Below are 17857 nucleotides of genomic sequence, written 5' to 3'. Positions count from 1 at the left end.
CCCATAGCAGTTAACTTGAAAATTTTTAAAATTACAGCACATCAAAATTTCTCTGTTTTATTCTAGATTTAACCATAATCTCCAACAATTTATAGCATTGGTTTAGGGGAGGTAAACACTATTAGAGTTAGGTGATTATTGTAGCTAGATAGGTGGGGAAGAAAGCTGCTGACTTCAACATAAGATGTGTGTACTCTATATGTACTTACCCCAATTAACGTTCCCTTTGTCCAACCCCCTAAATCAATGGATCCTCAAGCCCCTCTCCTCCTCCTCCTCCTCCTCCCATTCTCCCTCCTCCTCCTCTTGCTTCTCAAAACCAACATCAAAAGGAACCACCAAAACCTCCCACCAGGCCCACGAAGACTCCCCATCATCGGCAACCTCCACCAACTCGGCCTCTCCCCTTACCACTCCCTCCACACCCTCTCCGTCAAACACGGCCCCCTCGTCTTCCTCCAACTGGGCTCTGTACCCGCCCTCATCGTCTCCTCCTCCTCCGCTGCCCAGCAAATCATCAAGTCCCACGACGCCGCTTTCTCAAACCGACCCCACTTCCAGGCCGCCTACAAGCTCACCTACGGAGGCATCGACATCACCACTTCGCCCTACGGCAACTACTGGAAGCAACTCCGCAAAGTCTGCATCAACGAACTCCTCAGCCTCAAATGCGTCGAGTCCTTTCGCACCCTGAGAGAAGACGAAGTCTCGAGACTCATCGATCGTATCAAAAACTCCTCTTCTTCGTCTTCGACTATGATCAATCTGACTAAAGTGATGCTTAATTTTGGGAATAATTTCGTCTGCAGGATTATGTTTGGAGATAAGTTTAGGGAGAGGGAGAGTAGGTTTGATGAGATAATATCGGAGACAAAGGGGTTGGTGGAGGAGTTTTGGGTGTCGGATTTTTTGCCCGGGTTGAAGTGGGTGAATGAGGTTAGGGGGGATAAAAAGAGGTTGGAGAAGAATTTTAAAGAGTTTGATGGTTTTTTTGATGAGATGATCAAAGAGCATGTTAGCGTCGACGGTGATGAGCATGAGGATTTGCTTCATATTTTGCTTCGGCTTCAGAAGGATCCTAGCTATAGCGCATCATTCACAAGCATTACTAACGTGAAGAGCCTCATGCTAGTAAGTAGCCTATCACGCACCTCATAGAATTATGAAGAGTTAAAGAATAATGAATTTAGTTAGTTCAATGTTCTCATATGATGGATTTACTACTGTTATTACTATTACGCTAAAAGATCAATTCGGACTATAGCCTCGTACTCAAATTGATCCTCTCACTTTTTTTTTTCCCCTCAACTTAGTTATTGTCCCCCTAGTTAAATATAAACTTAGTCCTATTTTATCTCTTTGTTAAAGATTCTGTTAAGTACAAGTTAAAAAGACAATTCTACCCTAACTCCAATTTGTTCCCTAAAAAAGAAGCAGAATTAGATACTATTTGTCAAAAGTAGTGTTGTTAATCACGAGAGAAACATAGAACGTACCTGTTTTGATTTGATGATGAAAAGGAATTGGGATTGCCTTCGTTCTCATTGCGCCTTACCTTATTTGATTCGATGTTCCAACGACTAGATGGAGAAACTAACAGTTGATGAGGTCCATCATCTTACAATGTGCAGCTCGGAACTCTTCCAGTCTGAAATAACTTTCAAGTTTCTGCACATGAAGTTTTGATTGTGAATTCCTTGTTTTATAAATATAAAAAATAAGTAAATAACTACTCTCAGTTTTAGCTTCGTTGGGAAAAAAAAAGCTTCAGATAAGGGGTCATATCTAATTTATTCAAACAAATCATTTTTAAAATTTTCACAATCTTGAATGAGGTAAGGCTGCTCTTTTAGAGCAGTACACAATTTTTTGCAAGTTTTTTTTATTTTATTGTATCGGTGTATTTATCGTCTCTTCTGATGCCCTCTCGATCCAGCATACCATGAAGTCCAATATAAACAACTTTTAAATAATATCATTGAGGGTAATGTAGTCATACACAAATAAATAGTCTCTTTTAATATTTACTCAAATAATTATAATTTATACTAACTCCCAAAACAATATATATATATATATATATATATATATATATATAATAATATAATATAAATTATATATATAAATTAGATATGAGATATAAGGTCCTTGGTCATAGGAGGTTGTAGGGCGTCAAGGAGAAATCGCCCCCTAGACAAGGATACCTAGTAATCCTATATACCATCCAAGGTCAATTAACAATGTGGGTTGGCTTGACTGAGACATTTAGGTGGCATGCGATTACCACGCCTTCGACCACCCCGTCATGGTGGCGCCTGGCTCAGCCTGGAGGGATTGCCTGACTCGCCCAATAATGTACCTGCGGTTCACGAGTTGGGCCGGGTCTAACCCAAACCAGGGGTTAGAGAAGTAGACTCGGCCTATGCCCGTATCGCCCCGGCCCTACCCGTTCCAACCCATGATATATTTTTTGGTTAGTCTAGTTATTCTTTTAGCCCTTTGGGTCTGCCGCTAGCTGTTAACAAAGCCAAAAGACCATAGGTCTTTGACTCTTGGGTATTTTGGCCTATTGAGAAACAAAGCAGCAATCTTTAAACTCGTTGTTGTCTACTTGGAATGATTAAAAAGTTTAATACAAGTTTAAAAATAGTTTAATACAAGCTTAAATTACTAAATAAATAAATTAGAAATAATTTTATAATTATAAATACAAATTTTATATAATTAAAAAGGTAAAAAAGGGAGGGTGGGGAGTTGGATGAAAAACTCATGGGTCGGCCCACATCCCACGGGCCGTGGGCCAGGTCAGGCCTAGCTCGCACCTAGGTGGGTCGTGGACCGAGTTAGGTCCAAACGCAGACCCTGGATCAAAGAAATAGGCCCGACCCACTCTAACACAGTCGGGCCTGGGTTAGGTCGGGCCTGGCATTAAACCCAGCAAGTCTGGTCACAGGCTGAACTGACCCGGCCCACGCCCACCTCTAGACTAGACGTCTTTGTTGTTTTGTTTATATAGGTCAAATATGTATGTATGTACATCTGTGATGTAGCGTGGAAGTAAAAAAAAAACTCAGAATCCACCATGGGACGTTCTTTGAATTCACAAAGAGCGATCTTCGAATTCACAAAGAGACAACGTCAAATCCATGAAGTAATTTAAAACAAATTTTATTGAAGAAAAATTATACCTCTAGGACTTTCAATCCTATATTTAAATAAAAAAACAAACTAGACTCTTACCATGACCTAAATGATACTAAAAATAGAAATAACAAAACTATCTTTAAAAGACACACCGTGATTGAAAAAAATAAATTAGTTAAATTTAGAATCAAACCAGATTTATTTCCTTATCAAAATAGAATTTTAAAACATTACCCAAACTAGTAAATAACTGACAAAAAGTCTAATATCTCTCAATCCGGAGTAAATTTCAAAAAAGAGACCTCCTTTTCGAAAAAAAATACGCTATTTTTAGAGCGACGTGCGGTTTGGGGGATCGGCCCGTTCTTCGTTGCAAGTCAATTTCTTTTGTCAGACCCTTGTTTAGACTTCTAACGATCCAGTTTCTCCATAAATGCTTCCACAACATGTTCTATATCTATATCAATCTCTCTTTCTATATATAATAAATTAAGAGAACTGCATTCGTTTGACACAATTTGCTGACTTGAAAATAATCTAAAAGTGATGAAATTGATTATTCTTATTTTATCTCAGGACATATTCATCGGAGGCAGCGATTCATCTTCTGAAATCATAGTATGGACCATGGCTGAGCTAATGAGGAACGTTAGAGTCATGTCGAAACTCCAAAAGGAAATTCAACAAGTTGTCGGAAGTAAAAGCAAGGTAGAAGAAAGTGATCTTCAGAGCCTCAACTATTTAAAACTAGTGATCAAGGAAACCCTGAGGTTACATCCTCCCGGTCCATTCCTGGTTCCTCGAGAGACTATCGAACCCTGCAATATTGAAGAATACGATATACCTTCCAAAACTATGGTTTTCATCAATGCGAAAGCTTTAGCCATGGATCCAAAGAGTTGGAAGAACCCTCATGAGTTTTGGCCTGAGAGGTTCTTAGAGAATGATAGAGATTATAAACCCACGCAATATTTTGATTACATGCCGTTTGGATTTGGGAGAAGAGGCTGCCCTGGGGTCAACTTTGCGTTAGCGATAATGGATCTTACCTTGGCTAATCTCTTGCATTCCTTTGATTGGGAGCCGCCCTTTGGGATGAAAGTAGAAGATATGGATTTTGGAGAGGTTTTTTCGCTGGCTACTTGTATGAAGAACAATTTGTGCTTAGTTGCTAAAGCAAAGTGATTGCCTATATAAAATGCAGTGATTATCAACATATGTAGTTTATATTTTTAATGATTGATGTGTGTATGAGTTATATGTTGGAATGGTATTAATTAAGCTTATTTTGTGATATTTGGCATTTCATATTTGACTAAACTTCGCATGCAATAAGGATGGTCTTGTTAACAAGTTTCTGTTGGGATTTTGTCTTTGATTCTTTGTGTAACTTCATGAGAATTAGATAGGGTTAGAGTTCTATCATGATTAGGAGTTTGAGTTCTATCATGATTAGAAGTTTGGGTTTTATCATGATTAGGAGTTTGAATCCTATTCTAATTAGGAAGTTAGGTTAGAGATAGGGTTTTGGTTTCCCTATATATATTCTTCTATTGGTGGAGGAAAAACCATGAAGAAAAAGTAGAGATGTAGTAGATGAGAGAGAGAGAGAGGGTATCGTAGTCTTTATCCGTGCAAAAGATTACAATGAGTGGGCTTTGGAGAGAATATGAGAGTTGATTATGTATGTGAGGTTGAGAGATTGAGAGACGAGAGTTGAGTGGTTCCTCTTGTAGTTCTCCCTGATACATAGTGAATTTCTCGTATTGTTGCCCCGTGGACGTAGGTCGAAGTTGGTCGACCGAACCACGTAAATCTCGGTGTTCTTTTTTTCTTGATTGTGGTTGTTCTATCTTATTGATTGGGGTTGGCTTCCGAGTTACGCATATCGTGGTAGGCGAGGAGACTGAAATTCCCCAACAAGTGGTATCAGAGCGATGGTGATGGATCCGGGAACGAGTTTGCAAGATAGAAGACGATGCCGTGCAAGATTAAAAATCGGCGTTACAAGAATCAAGATGGAAAAAAGAAAAAAAAAAGGGAAAGGTTACTGTAAGCAGAACACTGTAGCGGCGGGTACTGTTCACGTGGGGATCCGACGGTCCAGATTGATTTGTTAGCCGATTGAGGATTTGGAGGCGGATTTTGGTGATCCAGAAGTCGTTCCTAGGGTTTTTCGACGTGCTAAGTTCGTTTTTGGTATCAATTTCATCAAATTCAAATTCTATGGTGACTGGTTTGAATTTTGATTAGAAAATGATGACTTCTTCGGGTCCGAAGTTTGATATTCCGCTATTTAACGGCAAGACAAATCTGATGGTAGATAAGGAGCAGGAGTTGGTTGGTGTGTATACTTGAGGAGGACAGTACCAGATTAGGTGGAGCTTGCAAGCAAGCATGACCGAGTGACACACATGGAGATAAAGATGGTGGCGTTGGACTTGAAGATGGTGAGCGCTCATATTCAATCCAAGCCAAGTGATAGAGGAGATAAAGGCATCCAGCTCGTAGTGTGAAGTAGGAGAGGTGCACCGATATGATTCGAGACGAGCGATGCAGGTGGAGCACAAGGACAACAAGAGAGGTGGAGGCGTCACGGCGAAGCAGAAGATAGTGAGGATCATGAAGGCATCTAATTGAGAGTGCAGGTGTTCTGATTTGAAGTGCGAAAAAAATAGAAGACTCTAGCGAGAGAGGCAAAGTTTCAAGACGATGATGGTATATCTTCAAGGGAGTTTGGGAATCAAATCTAATGTGGAGATTGTTGGGATTTTGTCTTTGATTCTTTGTGTAACTTCATGAGAATTAGATAGGGTTAGAGTTCTATCATGATTAGGAGTTTGAGTTTTATCATGATTAGGAGTTTGAATCTTATTCTAATTAGGAGGTTAGGCTAGAGATAGGGTTTTGGTTTTCCTATATATATTCTTCTATTGGTGGAGGAAAAACCATGAAGAAAAAGTAGAGATGTAGTAGATGAGAGAGAGAGAGGGTTTCATAGTCTTTATCCATGCAAAAGATTACAATGAGTGGGCTTTGGAGAGAATATGAGAGTTGATTATGTATGTGAGGTTGAGAGATTGAAAGACGAGAGTTGAGTGGTTCATCTTGTAGTTCTCCCTGATACATAGTGAATTTCTCGTATTGTTGCCCCGTGGACGTAGGTCGAAGTTGGTCGACCGAACCACGTAAATCTCGGTGTTCTTTTTTTCTTGATTGTGGTTGTTCTATCTTATTGATTGGGGTTGGCTTTCGAGTTGCGCATATCGTGGTAAGCGGGGAGACTGAAATTCCCCAACAGTTTTGTCATGGCTTGAAGCAAAGTTTAGTCCCCCATGAGATTTTGCACATATTATTTCAGCGAAGATGACAGTTGGGAAAGAACAAAACTGTTGGTTTTCTTTTCATTTTGAGATTACGAGAAAATTGACTGGCAAGATGCCTCAGTATTAACGTGAAAAAGGTCGAGAAAAATATTGAAATATTAGTGCAAGTAATCGATTTGGATGAAACTAAAGAGAAGATGCATAATTTGTCCACTTAGCTTATGTACAATCACATTTTATTGCTAATTAGGCAAAGTCAATATTTTTCTGTTTTATACTCGTTCAAATCAATTATCAAATTATAGTTTAAAGGGTTATTTAAATTCAACCATATTATCAAACTGCCCAAAATATACCAAGTAGATTTAGAATGGTGTGTTATATGAATGTGAAGGGCATCAATTATGGATACAACTATACAAAAGATGTACCCTGAAAATTACCAAGACCAGCAAGAGCGGCCACACGATAGCTAACTGGCCGACTCTTAAGGCACTCGCAAGCACGACCTGGGTGATATGCTAGCCGACTTTCCTCACGATACAAATCCGAGATGAAAGGTGATTCTGACACAGGTCCTGCTAGATGTCCAACTCCAAGACAAAGGCGTTCTCCACTCGGACCCGACACAAGGCATCTCGAATAGTGGACAGCCTAACAAGCATCATCAAAAGTTATGTGGCACAGTCTACCTCTACACTTTGCCGCCAATCACCAACAAGCAATTAATGCAATGTCAGTCATTATGACCTTTCGAGCAAAGCATTCAAAGCTCCTCGAATTACTCCAACAATCCCATTACTGTGCAAAGACGACTCAGCCAATCAGCTGCCGGTACGTGTAAAGTAGGGTATGAACCAATACTTCACACACTCAGCTGAAATTACCTACGTGCCTTCGTAAACCCTCTATAAATAAAGATTATTTCTACTAAACCAAGGTAAGCAATTTTACACATAAAAAGTCAAAAAATTATACTATGTTTTCCTCTTCAAATTAACTAGAAACAGTCATTGACTTGAGTGTTGGATGGTATGCCAGAGAAAATAATCATCGGTGTCTCTAACTTCTATTATCTGTGTAGCAACATACAGCTCAAAAGACCTAAGACGGGAGAATCAACAATCAAAAGCGATAAGGGACCCCAAAAACTAAAGTTAATCCTCCCAAATCAAGTATCAACTTTGTAACGTAAACAGTTTGGCGCCCACCATGGGGCCTCTTCTTCTCCTCTTGAAGAAATAGTTGATCTCCAATTTTCAGACCTTGAAACCAGAAGCTGCCACCATCGCTCAATGCCATGGCAGCAAAAGAATTCAGCCAAAAGACAAACACAGAACAAAAGCTGAGTAAACATTAGGGTTGTCATAAAATGTAAAATATTTCAGAGAATGTCTCTACAAAATATTTTGCTGTTCAATCTTTATCGACTCGGCAAAGAAGACCATGACTCGGCAAAAAAGACCAAAGACTTTGATATCTTTTTAGAGTAAAACCAAGACACGAACCAAGTCCTTGGTATCATCCTTATGAGTAAAACCAAGGCATGAAGCCATTGCCGCTCGATCTTCATCAACTCGGCAATAGAGACAAAAGCCCTTCGTGTCTTTTTAGAGTAAAAGCAAGGCACGAACCAAGCCCTTAGTATTATTCTTATGAATAAAACTAAGACGTAAAGCTCTTGCTGCTCGATCTTCATCGACTTGGCAATAGAGACCAAAGACCTTGATGTCCTTTCAGAGTAAAATCATGGCCAGAACAAAGCCATTGGTATCGTTCTCGTGAGTAAAACCAAGACACGAAGCTCTTGCCACTTCAAAGCCCTTGGTGCCTTTTGAGAGTAAAAGCAAGGCACATAGCAAGCCCATGATATCGTTCTCATGAGTAAAAGTAACTCACGCAGCTCTTTGCTTAATCTTCATCGGCTCAGCAACACAGACCAAAGTCCTTGGTGTCTTTTCAAGATAAAACCAAGTCACATACCAAGCCTCGGATATCATTCTCATGAGTAAAACTAAGGCATGAACCTCTTGCTGCTCTATCTTCATCGACTCGGCAACAAAGATTAAATCTCTTAGTGTCTTTTTAGGGTAAATCCAAGGCATGTATCAAACCATTGGTATCGTTCTCATGTTAAAACCAAGGCACGAAACTCTTATTGCTCGATCTTCATCGACTCAACAACAGAGACCAAAACCATTAGTGTCTTTTCAGAGTAAAACCAAGCCATGTACCAAGCCCTTGGTGTTGTTCTCACGAGCAAAACTAGGGCATGAAGCTCTTTCTGCTCGATCTTCATCGACTCAGCAACAGAGTCCAAAGCCTTTGGTGTCTTTTTTAAAACCAAAGCACGTACCTAGCCCTTGGCATCGTTCTCACAAGCAAAAGTAAGGCACAAAGTTCTTTCCACTCGATCTTTATCGATCTAGCAATAGAGATCAAAGCCATTGGTATTATTCTCATGAGTAAAACCAAGGTACGAAGCTCTTGCTGCTTGATCTTTATTGACTCGGCAGCAGAGACCAAAGTCCTTGGTGTCTTTTTAAGGTAAAACCAAGGCACATACCAAGCCCTTGGCATCATTCTCATGAGAAAAATTAAGGCACGAAGCTCTTGCCACTCAATCTTCATCTACCTAGCAATAGAGACCAAATGATACGAGTTGACGTGCGAGCACCTTTGATCGTGGAATTATCAAAGGTGGGTTGAGAAGAGGATGACAGAAACACAAGAATGATTCAGTATGTGGCGAAGGAAAATACTCCCTCTAGATTATGAGTATAGAAAGATTACAATCCCTCTCTCACAATCTCACTAGAATCAGGAACAAACTCTCAATTCTCTCTAAACCATAATCTCTCTTGATTAGAATCTCTCTTTGATTATATCTGATTGTTTTAAAACCCTAAACCAACCCTTTATATAGGTGTGACAGCGTAGATGGCAAAGTGGTAAATAACCAAGCCAAACCCCATAGGAATTCGTGCAAACAGAAACCCAAATGAACCAGAAAACCATCGATGAGTCGACTCATGTGCATATATAAGTCGACTCATGACACATGGGTCGACTCATGACAAGCATGAGTCGACTGGTCAGAAACTTTTGACAAAACGGTTGGGTTTCATGAGTCGACTCATGACAGGCATGAGTCGACTAAACCTGATGAGTCGACTCATGTACATGTATGAGTCGACTCACGGGCTAAAAACTGGATGCTTCTGTAGGCTGTCTAAAAATTATAATAGATAGTTGACCCCTATCAGACTTCAACCGCCAGTTTTGACTAAGAATGTTACAATCAGACGACTTTCTTGTTAACAAAGGAAGGCTACAATCAGAGGATTCTCCTATGGATCAAGAAGAGATTACAAGGCAACGATTTCTTCAAACCAAGATGCAGAATTAATCCTTGTAGCTGAAACACAAGTAATTTCCAAAGTCAACGCAATTACTACACCCTCAGCTATTTCGCAGCTCTATATCGCTGCAAACGCAGCTCCATATCGCTGCAAAACGCGACTCCAGATACTGCATTTGGATGCAGGATCATACCTAGAATGCAAGTCAAGACTTTGACTCATTCAAACGCGATCCATACGGTTTCAAGAAAACCGTTGTTCACCCACGATCTGGGGAGTGGTTTAAGTGGGTCGTTATACCCGATTAATAGGATGACTAAACCCTCATATATGCGTGGATTATGGGGGCAGTTACACTCCTAATACCCCTATAAATATCAACAAACTCAAGAGAGTTGAGGATCGGATTTTGAGATCGGACTAGAGAGGGATTTTTGGAGATCGGATCATCCACAAGATCGGCTAAAGGGAGATTCTGGGCAATAAGAAGATCTTGAAGCATTCCTCAGCAATCAAGAATTCAAACACTTGGTATATTAACCGATCATTCGGTTTCAACAACTCTGTTTAACAGAATTCTAACTCATTCTGAGTTACAAAACTCGTTAAGAGTTCTTAATCAAACTTATCACATAAATCAATTGTTCTAGTGAATTGAGACGTTCGGATCGTTAACGGATAGCAAATTCGACGCGAGCATTCGAAGGAGGCACTCCATCGCCACCGTGAAGAACCCAAAATTAAACAAATGGGAGAATCCAGACCATTCTCCTCTCTTTTGTAATCAGAAAATTCAATTGTAATTAAGATCGAGAGAATACAAGTCAATTTTCTTTCATTCTTTTTACTTTAAATTTTCCACCAAACAGCTTCGATTCTTTGATTTATCGTCTCATTCCACGCTTTAACCTGTGTTCCACTGTATTGTTTTACACCTCTATTCTTAAGTTACCATGAGAATCATCTATTCTCAAGCTCCCATAAGGATCGCTAAGTTCCAAAGAGATGATACACTCGTATCATGGGTCCCCCCTTTAGGAACTTGAAGTCCCATTCAAGTTAGAACTTCAGCTGAGGAAACTCGCGAGCTCGTCAATCCTTTTTGTACCACCTGGCTTTGCTAGGAACCTGATATCGATGTACAACTAGAAATGACTCCTTCGTTTCTTGCCTCATCGTAGTCGTCTTCCGCTCTCCTTTTCGATGGCTCGTCATGAAGTCTAATGCACAGCGAGACGAACTTCTTGCTTGCATTCACTAGCCTCTTCACTCGCGTCACCGTCGCCAAATTTGCCTCCCTCGGAAGAGACGCTGACCCCACTGTGATGATGGATAAACTAATCTCTCAATAGAGCCGATAGTGTGTAAGCACTAGGGATGTCAAAGTGAGTTGAATTCTGTGCTAAATTCAAACTCACAAACGAAGTTCATCAATCAACAAACTTTGCTCATAAGCAACCCAAGTGGGTCACAACATCCATGACTTCAAAGAAAGCTAACCCACATTTAAGTGAGCCTCGACTAAACATCTTCAACGAGCCTCACCTAAACGTCAGCGAGCCTCGCCTAAACATCTTCAGCGAGCCTCACCTAAACATCTTCAGCAAGCTTCGCTGAGTCAGTGATACCCGCCAAACAGCCATTTGAGGGTTATTTTTAAGGGGATGACTGCTACCCACTATCTCCTATTTTGATAGCTATCTAACCCATAATTAAAAGCCATTAACTCTCTCTTTTAGCCTATAAAAGGAGAGCAGATTGCTCATTTTTGGGGGCTGATCGGATAGAGAGATTAAGACTTACACACGAAAAAATCAAGAGATCACCAGCCTCACTCTTGTGTTTCTCTTGAGCTTTGATGCTAAAAGAAGACTGAGATACCTTCCAAGCAACAAAGTCTTCATCAATAGCGAAAGACCCACTATCTTAGTTGGTGCATCAACAGAGTACAAGATCGACGCTCGATCGACACACAAAAAAGAAGCCCAGGAAATATAAATTTTTTCTTTGTTTCATTATAATCTTTTTATTGTCGTCTGAGCTAATTATGATATAAAATACCTTAAACCTCCTATATTGCTTAATAAAATCATACAACTCAGTTTGCACGGTCATATATAATTATCAAAAAAACATTTATTCCCTTACTCTGTTAAGTAGATGTCACACCAGCAGCAAAAGTATGTTTAAGATAAACGGGAGCCTACTGATCTCAATGATTATACAAATTTACCAATTAACTTCTTTTATCTAAATCATATTTATCTTGCATTTCTTTCCAACACTTTTCAAACTTCTTGTTTGTGCTACTCCAATACCACTTATTTTATTTCATAAAAACTTCCTCGCCATAACATTTTTCAATGATTGAAGATCTCATAGGAAACTCCTATTAAATGCCATGAACAAAAGCTACTATACCCGACATATATTGTAGTTATTAGCTAAATAGCCATATAAAGGTCTCCTCCATCTCATTAGCCAGTAGTTGACACACAAAGAGAGTAGATCGTTGATGATGATTAACGCTAGTAAATGGTGTCAACGGCAACTTCTAATTGTTTGTTCTATAAGTAACATCAAAGCAAACCACATCTCTAACTTGCATACAAGAAGTCATCGCTCTACCATATGCTCAAAAAACACTTCTCATTTTTCCATCATTTTCTTGATCCAACACAAAGTAGAATTGTGGATCAGAGACTTTCTTCCCTTGAAAATGTCGAATCATAGAGACATACTCTTTGTCCCTATTGTTTACCCGTCCTATTCTAAGATGAGCTTGGCATTCTTGTGGAGTGAGGGAGTCTCCGTCATTTCTATTAGTAGCATCTACAATCTTACAAATAGTAGAAGGACGTAAGCCTTTTCCATTGAGAGCATCTATTAATTTTCTTATTGATGGAGCTTGATGAATTATCCCGTGTGAATGATGCATCTTTACCCAATTTGGAGTGGATAAAGAATGATCACTGTGATTTTATTTAAATTTCTAAACCTCTCATTGCCCTGTACTTCTAACAAGTCCTATAATCATTTTTGCGATGCATCCACATCTTGTATTAGCTGTGCAAAGAGCACTTATCCTATCATCTCTTTTATCTTTCAAATATTTGAAGCCTTCATTGTCGCATACAAAGATTCTAGAAATGAATGCAACTTTCTTTCTTGACCAGGATGTGGTACATTTGTGAATACTAAAACCCTTAAGTTCAGCATATGCATTGTAGAATTCATAAGCTTCTTCATGAGTAGAGAACATCATTCCGACATGCAGGTCAACAATAGAATTGTCTTTTTTTATTTTCATCACCAGTGCTATCATCAACATTCTTCACATACTGCAATTCCTATAAAAATAGAGAAACAAGAAACATAATGAGCAAAGTGCAATTCATTCTTAAAAAAACAGCTACTTCCATACATTCCAACAAATAATAATGCACAATAAATAACAATATATTATTACTGTGGAGAAGAATTGGAAAAAGCAGATTTTTGGTCATAAGTCGACTCATGCACAGGCATAAGTCGACTTATGGTAAGTCGACTTATGTTGGTGCATGAGTCGACTTACGTTCTGTTCTGGATTGTTGGTTTTCGCTCTGCCAAGTCGACTTATCAGGTCTGATAAGTCGACTTATGATCTCTTCTCCAGTTGTTGTTTTTCGCTCTGCCAAGTCGACTTATGCAGACTGTTAAGTCGACTTATGACGGGTTTTTTGGAAAGTTAGAGTTCCTATTTGCAGTCTGTTTGGGTTTCTGTTTTGGTATAAATACCAATACGATTTGAGGGTTTTGGTGGAGCAAATCTGGGGATTTTGGAGCACAGAAAAGAGAGATCTTTCTGAGCTATTTGTTAGGGTTATTGGTTGAGAGTTTGAGAGATTTGTTGGTGAGATTAGTTGGTTCGTTTGAGCGATTTGTAATCTCAATTTGTACTCTCCTTCTCTATTAGTGAAAACCCACCCCCCCTTCTTCCCGTGGACGTAGGCAATTGCCGAACCACGTAAAACTTTGGTGTTTGTGTTTTGTTTGGTCTTTCTCTCGGCGTTTGTTGGTTTGGTTTCTCAAAGCATCATAGTTGGTTGTTTGTTTGGCTTCCGCGCCGTGCACAACAGTTTGTTCATGTCCAGAATTCAATTTCCTGAACGGAAGAGGCTCGGCAGTAGTTTTTTTTTTTCTCGGGGGTGGCTCGCAATAAGTTATTTCTCACTTTTTGTGTGGATTTCATTCATGTCTTTCCTCTAATCCTTTACCGTATACATTGTTTGTTAGGGCGGAAGATTGTCTGTATCTGATGTTTGAAAATGCTGCTATGCTAACAAAAAAACATATTATTTACTTGAAATCTCATTCTAAGTTACTGTCAACTTTCTTTATATGCAACTGATATTTGAAGAAGAAAAAGCAGAATATTTCCATTTTCTCCGGAAGCATTTTCTTCTGTAAATCCCATCAAACACATGAATGAAGATAATAGGAAATAAGAAGAGGCTAGTGAAAAAGAACTTCATTTTTTTGAGGGGTTGGGTCGGAGGGTTGAGTAACTGATAGCTCACATAAGGTGCCCATACCGAAAATGGAGCGGGCAAGTGTTCTGGTATACATTTCAAATTTCGTGATTTTATTGAAATTTTAATTGGAAAAATACTTTGATTACACTAATATTTTAACTGTTGTACTCAAATTATACCTATTATACTGGTATTTTAATTATTTATGCTGTTATAATATTGTTTTTATTTTATTTTTTTAAGCGAAATGGAATTTATATTAATGAAAACCAATAGAAGCTACATCAGCAATAATACCCGTGTAAAGGCCCAGACTGTGACCACATGATACCCTTGAGAATCAAATAAATTATTTATGCTGTTATATTTTTTTTAACCTAGACTGTGATCACGTGATCTACTATTTGTGATTAGACTAATATTCTGCTTACACTGATTTAAAATGTTGTACAATAAAAGGGGCAATGCTTAAATTTCTGGGCCTGTGCATTCTTAAACAGCCCATGTAAAGGCCCACCTACACCTTCCATATTATATCCCCAGCCTGTTACCCTAGCTCGAGCCCCCATTTCTCTCCTCACGATAAAAGTTTCCAAAATAAACAAATAAATCGAATCAATCCTTTCATCGATCGATCGATCGATCTCGAGAGAAAGAGAGAGAGAGAGAAAGATGAGCGGGAGCGGGAAGAAGGCGGTGGAGACGGCGGCGAAGGCGGCGAGGTCGATGATCGACTGGGACGGCATGGCCAAGGTCCTCATCACCGACGAGGCTCGCAAGGAGTACGCCAACCTCCGGCGAGCCTTCGATGAGGTCAACAACGAACTCCAGACTAAGTTCAGCCAGGTGAAAACCCTCAGCTGATCGGATCTAGGGTTTTGCAAGCTTTCGATTTGTTGAAATTTTGAGGGATCGGAGATAGAAAATTTACTACCATTTTCTATCTTAAGCCGTTCCGTGAGCAATTGTTCAGCTGTCATTAGGAAATGGAGTGCTATTTCAAGTTATGTCTTTCTACACTGTTAATCGGCCAAAGCCAGTTTGCATCTTGTAGAAATTTTGTTCTAATGGCACGGGGTGGATACCAAGTATTATCTTAATTGGTTTGAATCTGATTTTTCATCATTTTATGATTCATTTTATTTGTTTTTTCATGTTAGATGTATTGCTTTCCTCTTCTCTTCAATACCCAAAGGTGGTCTAGATTGAAATATACACCCGAGCCAGTGGCAGAGCCAGGAATTTGTAGTAGGGGTGTCACAATATGTGTAAAAGTCCACATTTTCCTCACATCAGTATAATCAAAACTACAATGAGATACAAAAGAAAAATAATATTTCTTTAGATTGTGACAAAACTACAATATTGCTTGTATAAAAGTATTATTTCTATCAAAAAAAGATGAAAACCCTTTAGGCGCCGTTGATTTTTCTTGTTTCGTGGGTGTTTATCTTATGCTAATATTTTGCACTTAGACTAATGACATGAGTGTTCATTAATCATGTAGGAACCTCAACCTATTGACTGGGAATATTACAGGAAAGGAATTGGCTCCCGTTTGGTGGATATGTATAAAGAAGCTTTTGATAGTATGTTTCGTCCTTCTTATCTCTCGTTTGATTTCTGTTATGTTTTTCTTTGAGCACTTTTCTTCAATTTTTTTGGATTTTACGATGACATTGTGTTATGAAATTTTTCCTATCATTAAAATAGAATATATTCTTGTAATGCAGTAACAAATATGCAGCCATGTCTGCTGTTGCAAATTTGTATTAACAGTTGAACAGTGGAACATAAATTTAGGAGGGTTTTTTCCATTAACTAATATTGCAATGTGTATCTCATATATTTATTGGTTTTAGTGGTTTTCGCTTTTAGAGGCTTAGAAAATAAAGTTTGGTACATGTTTACCGCATAAATATGAGATTATTTAACTTTCCACGTGGCTAAATAATTTAGTGCCACTAGTCTAGCAGAATAATGTAGCTTGTGCAGCTGAGCTCATCCATTTCAATACTGAATATTAATGTGCATTGCATCAGACTTAGAAGTCAAATCTTTGACCCGTGAAACATCAGACATCAGAATGACTAGTTAAGGTGGTGTTTAATCTCCAATTTTGAGATATTATGTCAGTTCTCAAATTTCAAGATGCGGATAATTAACTAAAAGGTATTCCCTTCTGAATTTCTATTGAGGCATGACAATAAACATTATCCCGTCTCAGACTCTTAGAACCAAATAGTAGAAAAAGGTTATTCCCTTTCTCTAGCACAGAGAAGAATTGGAAAAAGCAGATTTTTGGTCATAAGTCGACTCATGCACAGGCATAAGTCGACTTATGGTAAGTCGACTTATGTTGGTGCATGAGTCGACTTACGTTCTGTTCTGGATTGTTGGTTTTCGCTCTGCCAAGTCGACTTATCAGGTCTGATAAGTCGACTTATGATCTCTTCTCCAGTTGTTGTTTTTCGCTCTGCCAAGTCGACTTATGCAGACTGTTAAGTCGACTTATGACGGGTTTTTTGGAAAGTTAGAGTTCCTATTTGCAGTCTGTTTGGGTTTCTGTTTTGGTATAAATACCAATACGATTTGAGGGTTTTGGTGGAGCAAATCTGGGGATTTTGGAGCACAGAAAAGAGAGATCTTTCTGAGCTATTTGTTAGGGTTATTGGTTGAGAGTTTGAGAGATTTGTTGGTGAGATTAGTTGGTTCGTTTGAGCGATTTGTAATCTCAATTTGTACTCTCCTTCTCTATTAGTGAAAACCCACCCCCCTTCTTGCCCCGTGGACGTAGGCAATTGCCGAACCACGTAAAACTTTGGTGTTTGTGTTTTGTTTGGTCTTTCTCTCGGCGTTTGTTGGTTTGGTTTCTCAAAGCATCATAGTTGGTTGTTTGTTTGGCTTCCGCGCCGTGCACAACAATTACCGCAGAAAAATAATTTGTCATGGATGTATCTTGCGATGTCCCAATATTCATGATAGATAAATCATAATCTTGAACTTGAAGTATATCCATCCTTGCATCATGTGAGAGAAACGTCGGAGAGTACATCTAAGCTACCAAGATATCACCTATAACAAGTTTTAATTTATAAGAAAACTCTATCAACTTGTTCTAACAAGTTGAAATGAACATAACCATCTAAGCTTCCTAAATATTGCATATTTGTACTCAAGAGTGTATATGACATAAGCATTAAAGAACTATTTTCTTTTAGAAATGGTGTACGATATTTTAAGTGTCAACATATGTTGTCATATATATAATTTCTCTTGAATAATAATATTGAAATCAAAGTTTTACATCTGCCAGGACTTTGTATATACAATGGACATGAATTACACTTTTTTTTGTACTCTCCAAAAATGTATATATATCCCATACAAACATTCTAAGTCTTCAAAGGTTTAACTTTTTTCAAGCAACTTAATAAAAGAGTGTGAAGTAAAAGAGGGGTCGAAAGGGGCTTTGGTGGTTTTGGTGGTGGTTTTGGACGTGGTTGTG

The 17857-nt window shown here is 38.8% G+C and overlaps 2 protein-coding genes across 2 annotated transcripts; both read left to right on the top strand.

The window, feature by feature from the left end:
* Positions 245–4431, top strand: LOC109823614 (cytochrome P450 71A9-like). The gene is made up of 2 exons (XM_020389891.1): positions 245–1131; positions 3721–4431. The coding sequence occupies exons 1-2, from the start codon at positions 247–249 to the stop codon at positions 4327–4329; spliced, it is 1494 nt and encodes a 497-aa protein (XP_020245480.1). The 5' UTR covers positions 245–246; the 3' UTR covers positions 4330–4431.
* LOC109824090 (ATP synthase subunit d, mitochondrial-like) lies at positions 14908–16012 on the top strand. The gene is made up of 2 exons (XM_020390612.1): positions 14908–15195; positions 15857–16012. Exons 1-2 carry the CDS (start codon positions 15022–15024, stop codon positions 15989–15991), a joined length of 309 nt encoding a protein of 102 aa, XP_020246201.1. The 5' UTR covers positions 14908–15021; the 3' UTR covers positions 15992–16012.

Source organism: Asparagus officinalis, chromosome 9 (genome assembly GCF_001876935.1).
Source record: "Asparagus officinalis chromosome 9, Aspof.V1, whole genome shotgun sequence".
Classification (NCBI taxonomy): domain Eukaryota; kingdom Viridiplantae; phylum Streptophyta; class Magnoliopsida; order Asparagales; family Asparagaceae; genus Asparagus; species Asparagus officinalis.
This window is presented reverse-complemented; position numbering and strand designations above follow the sequence as displayed.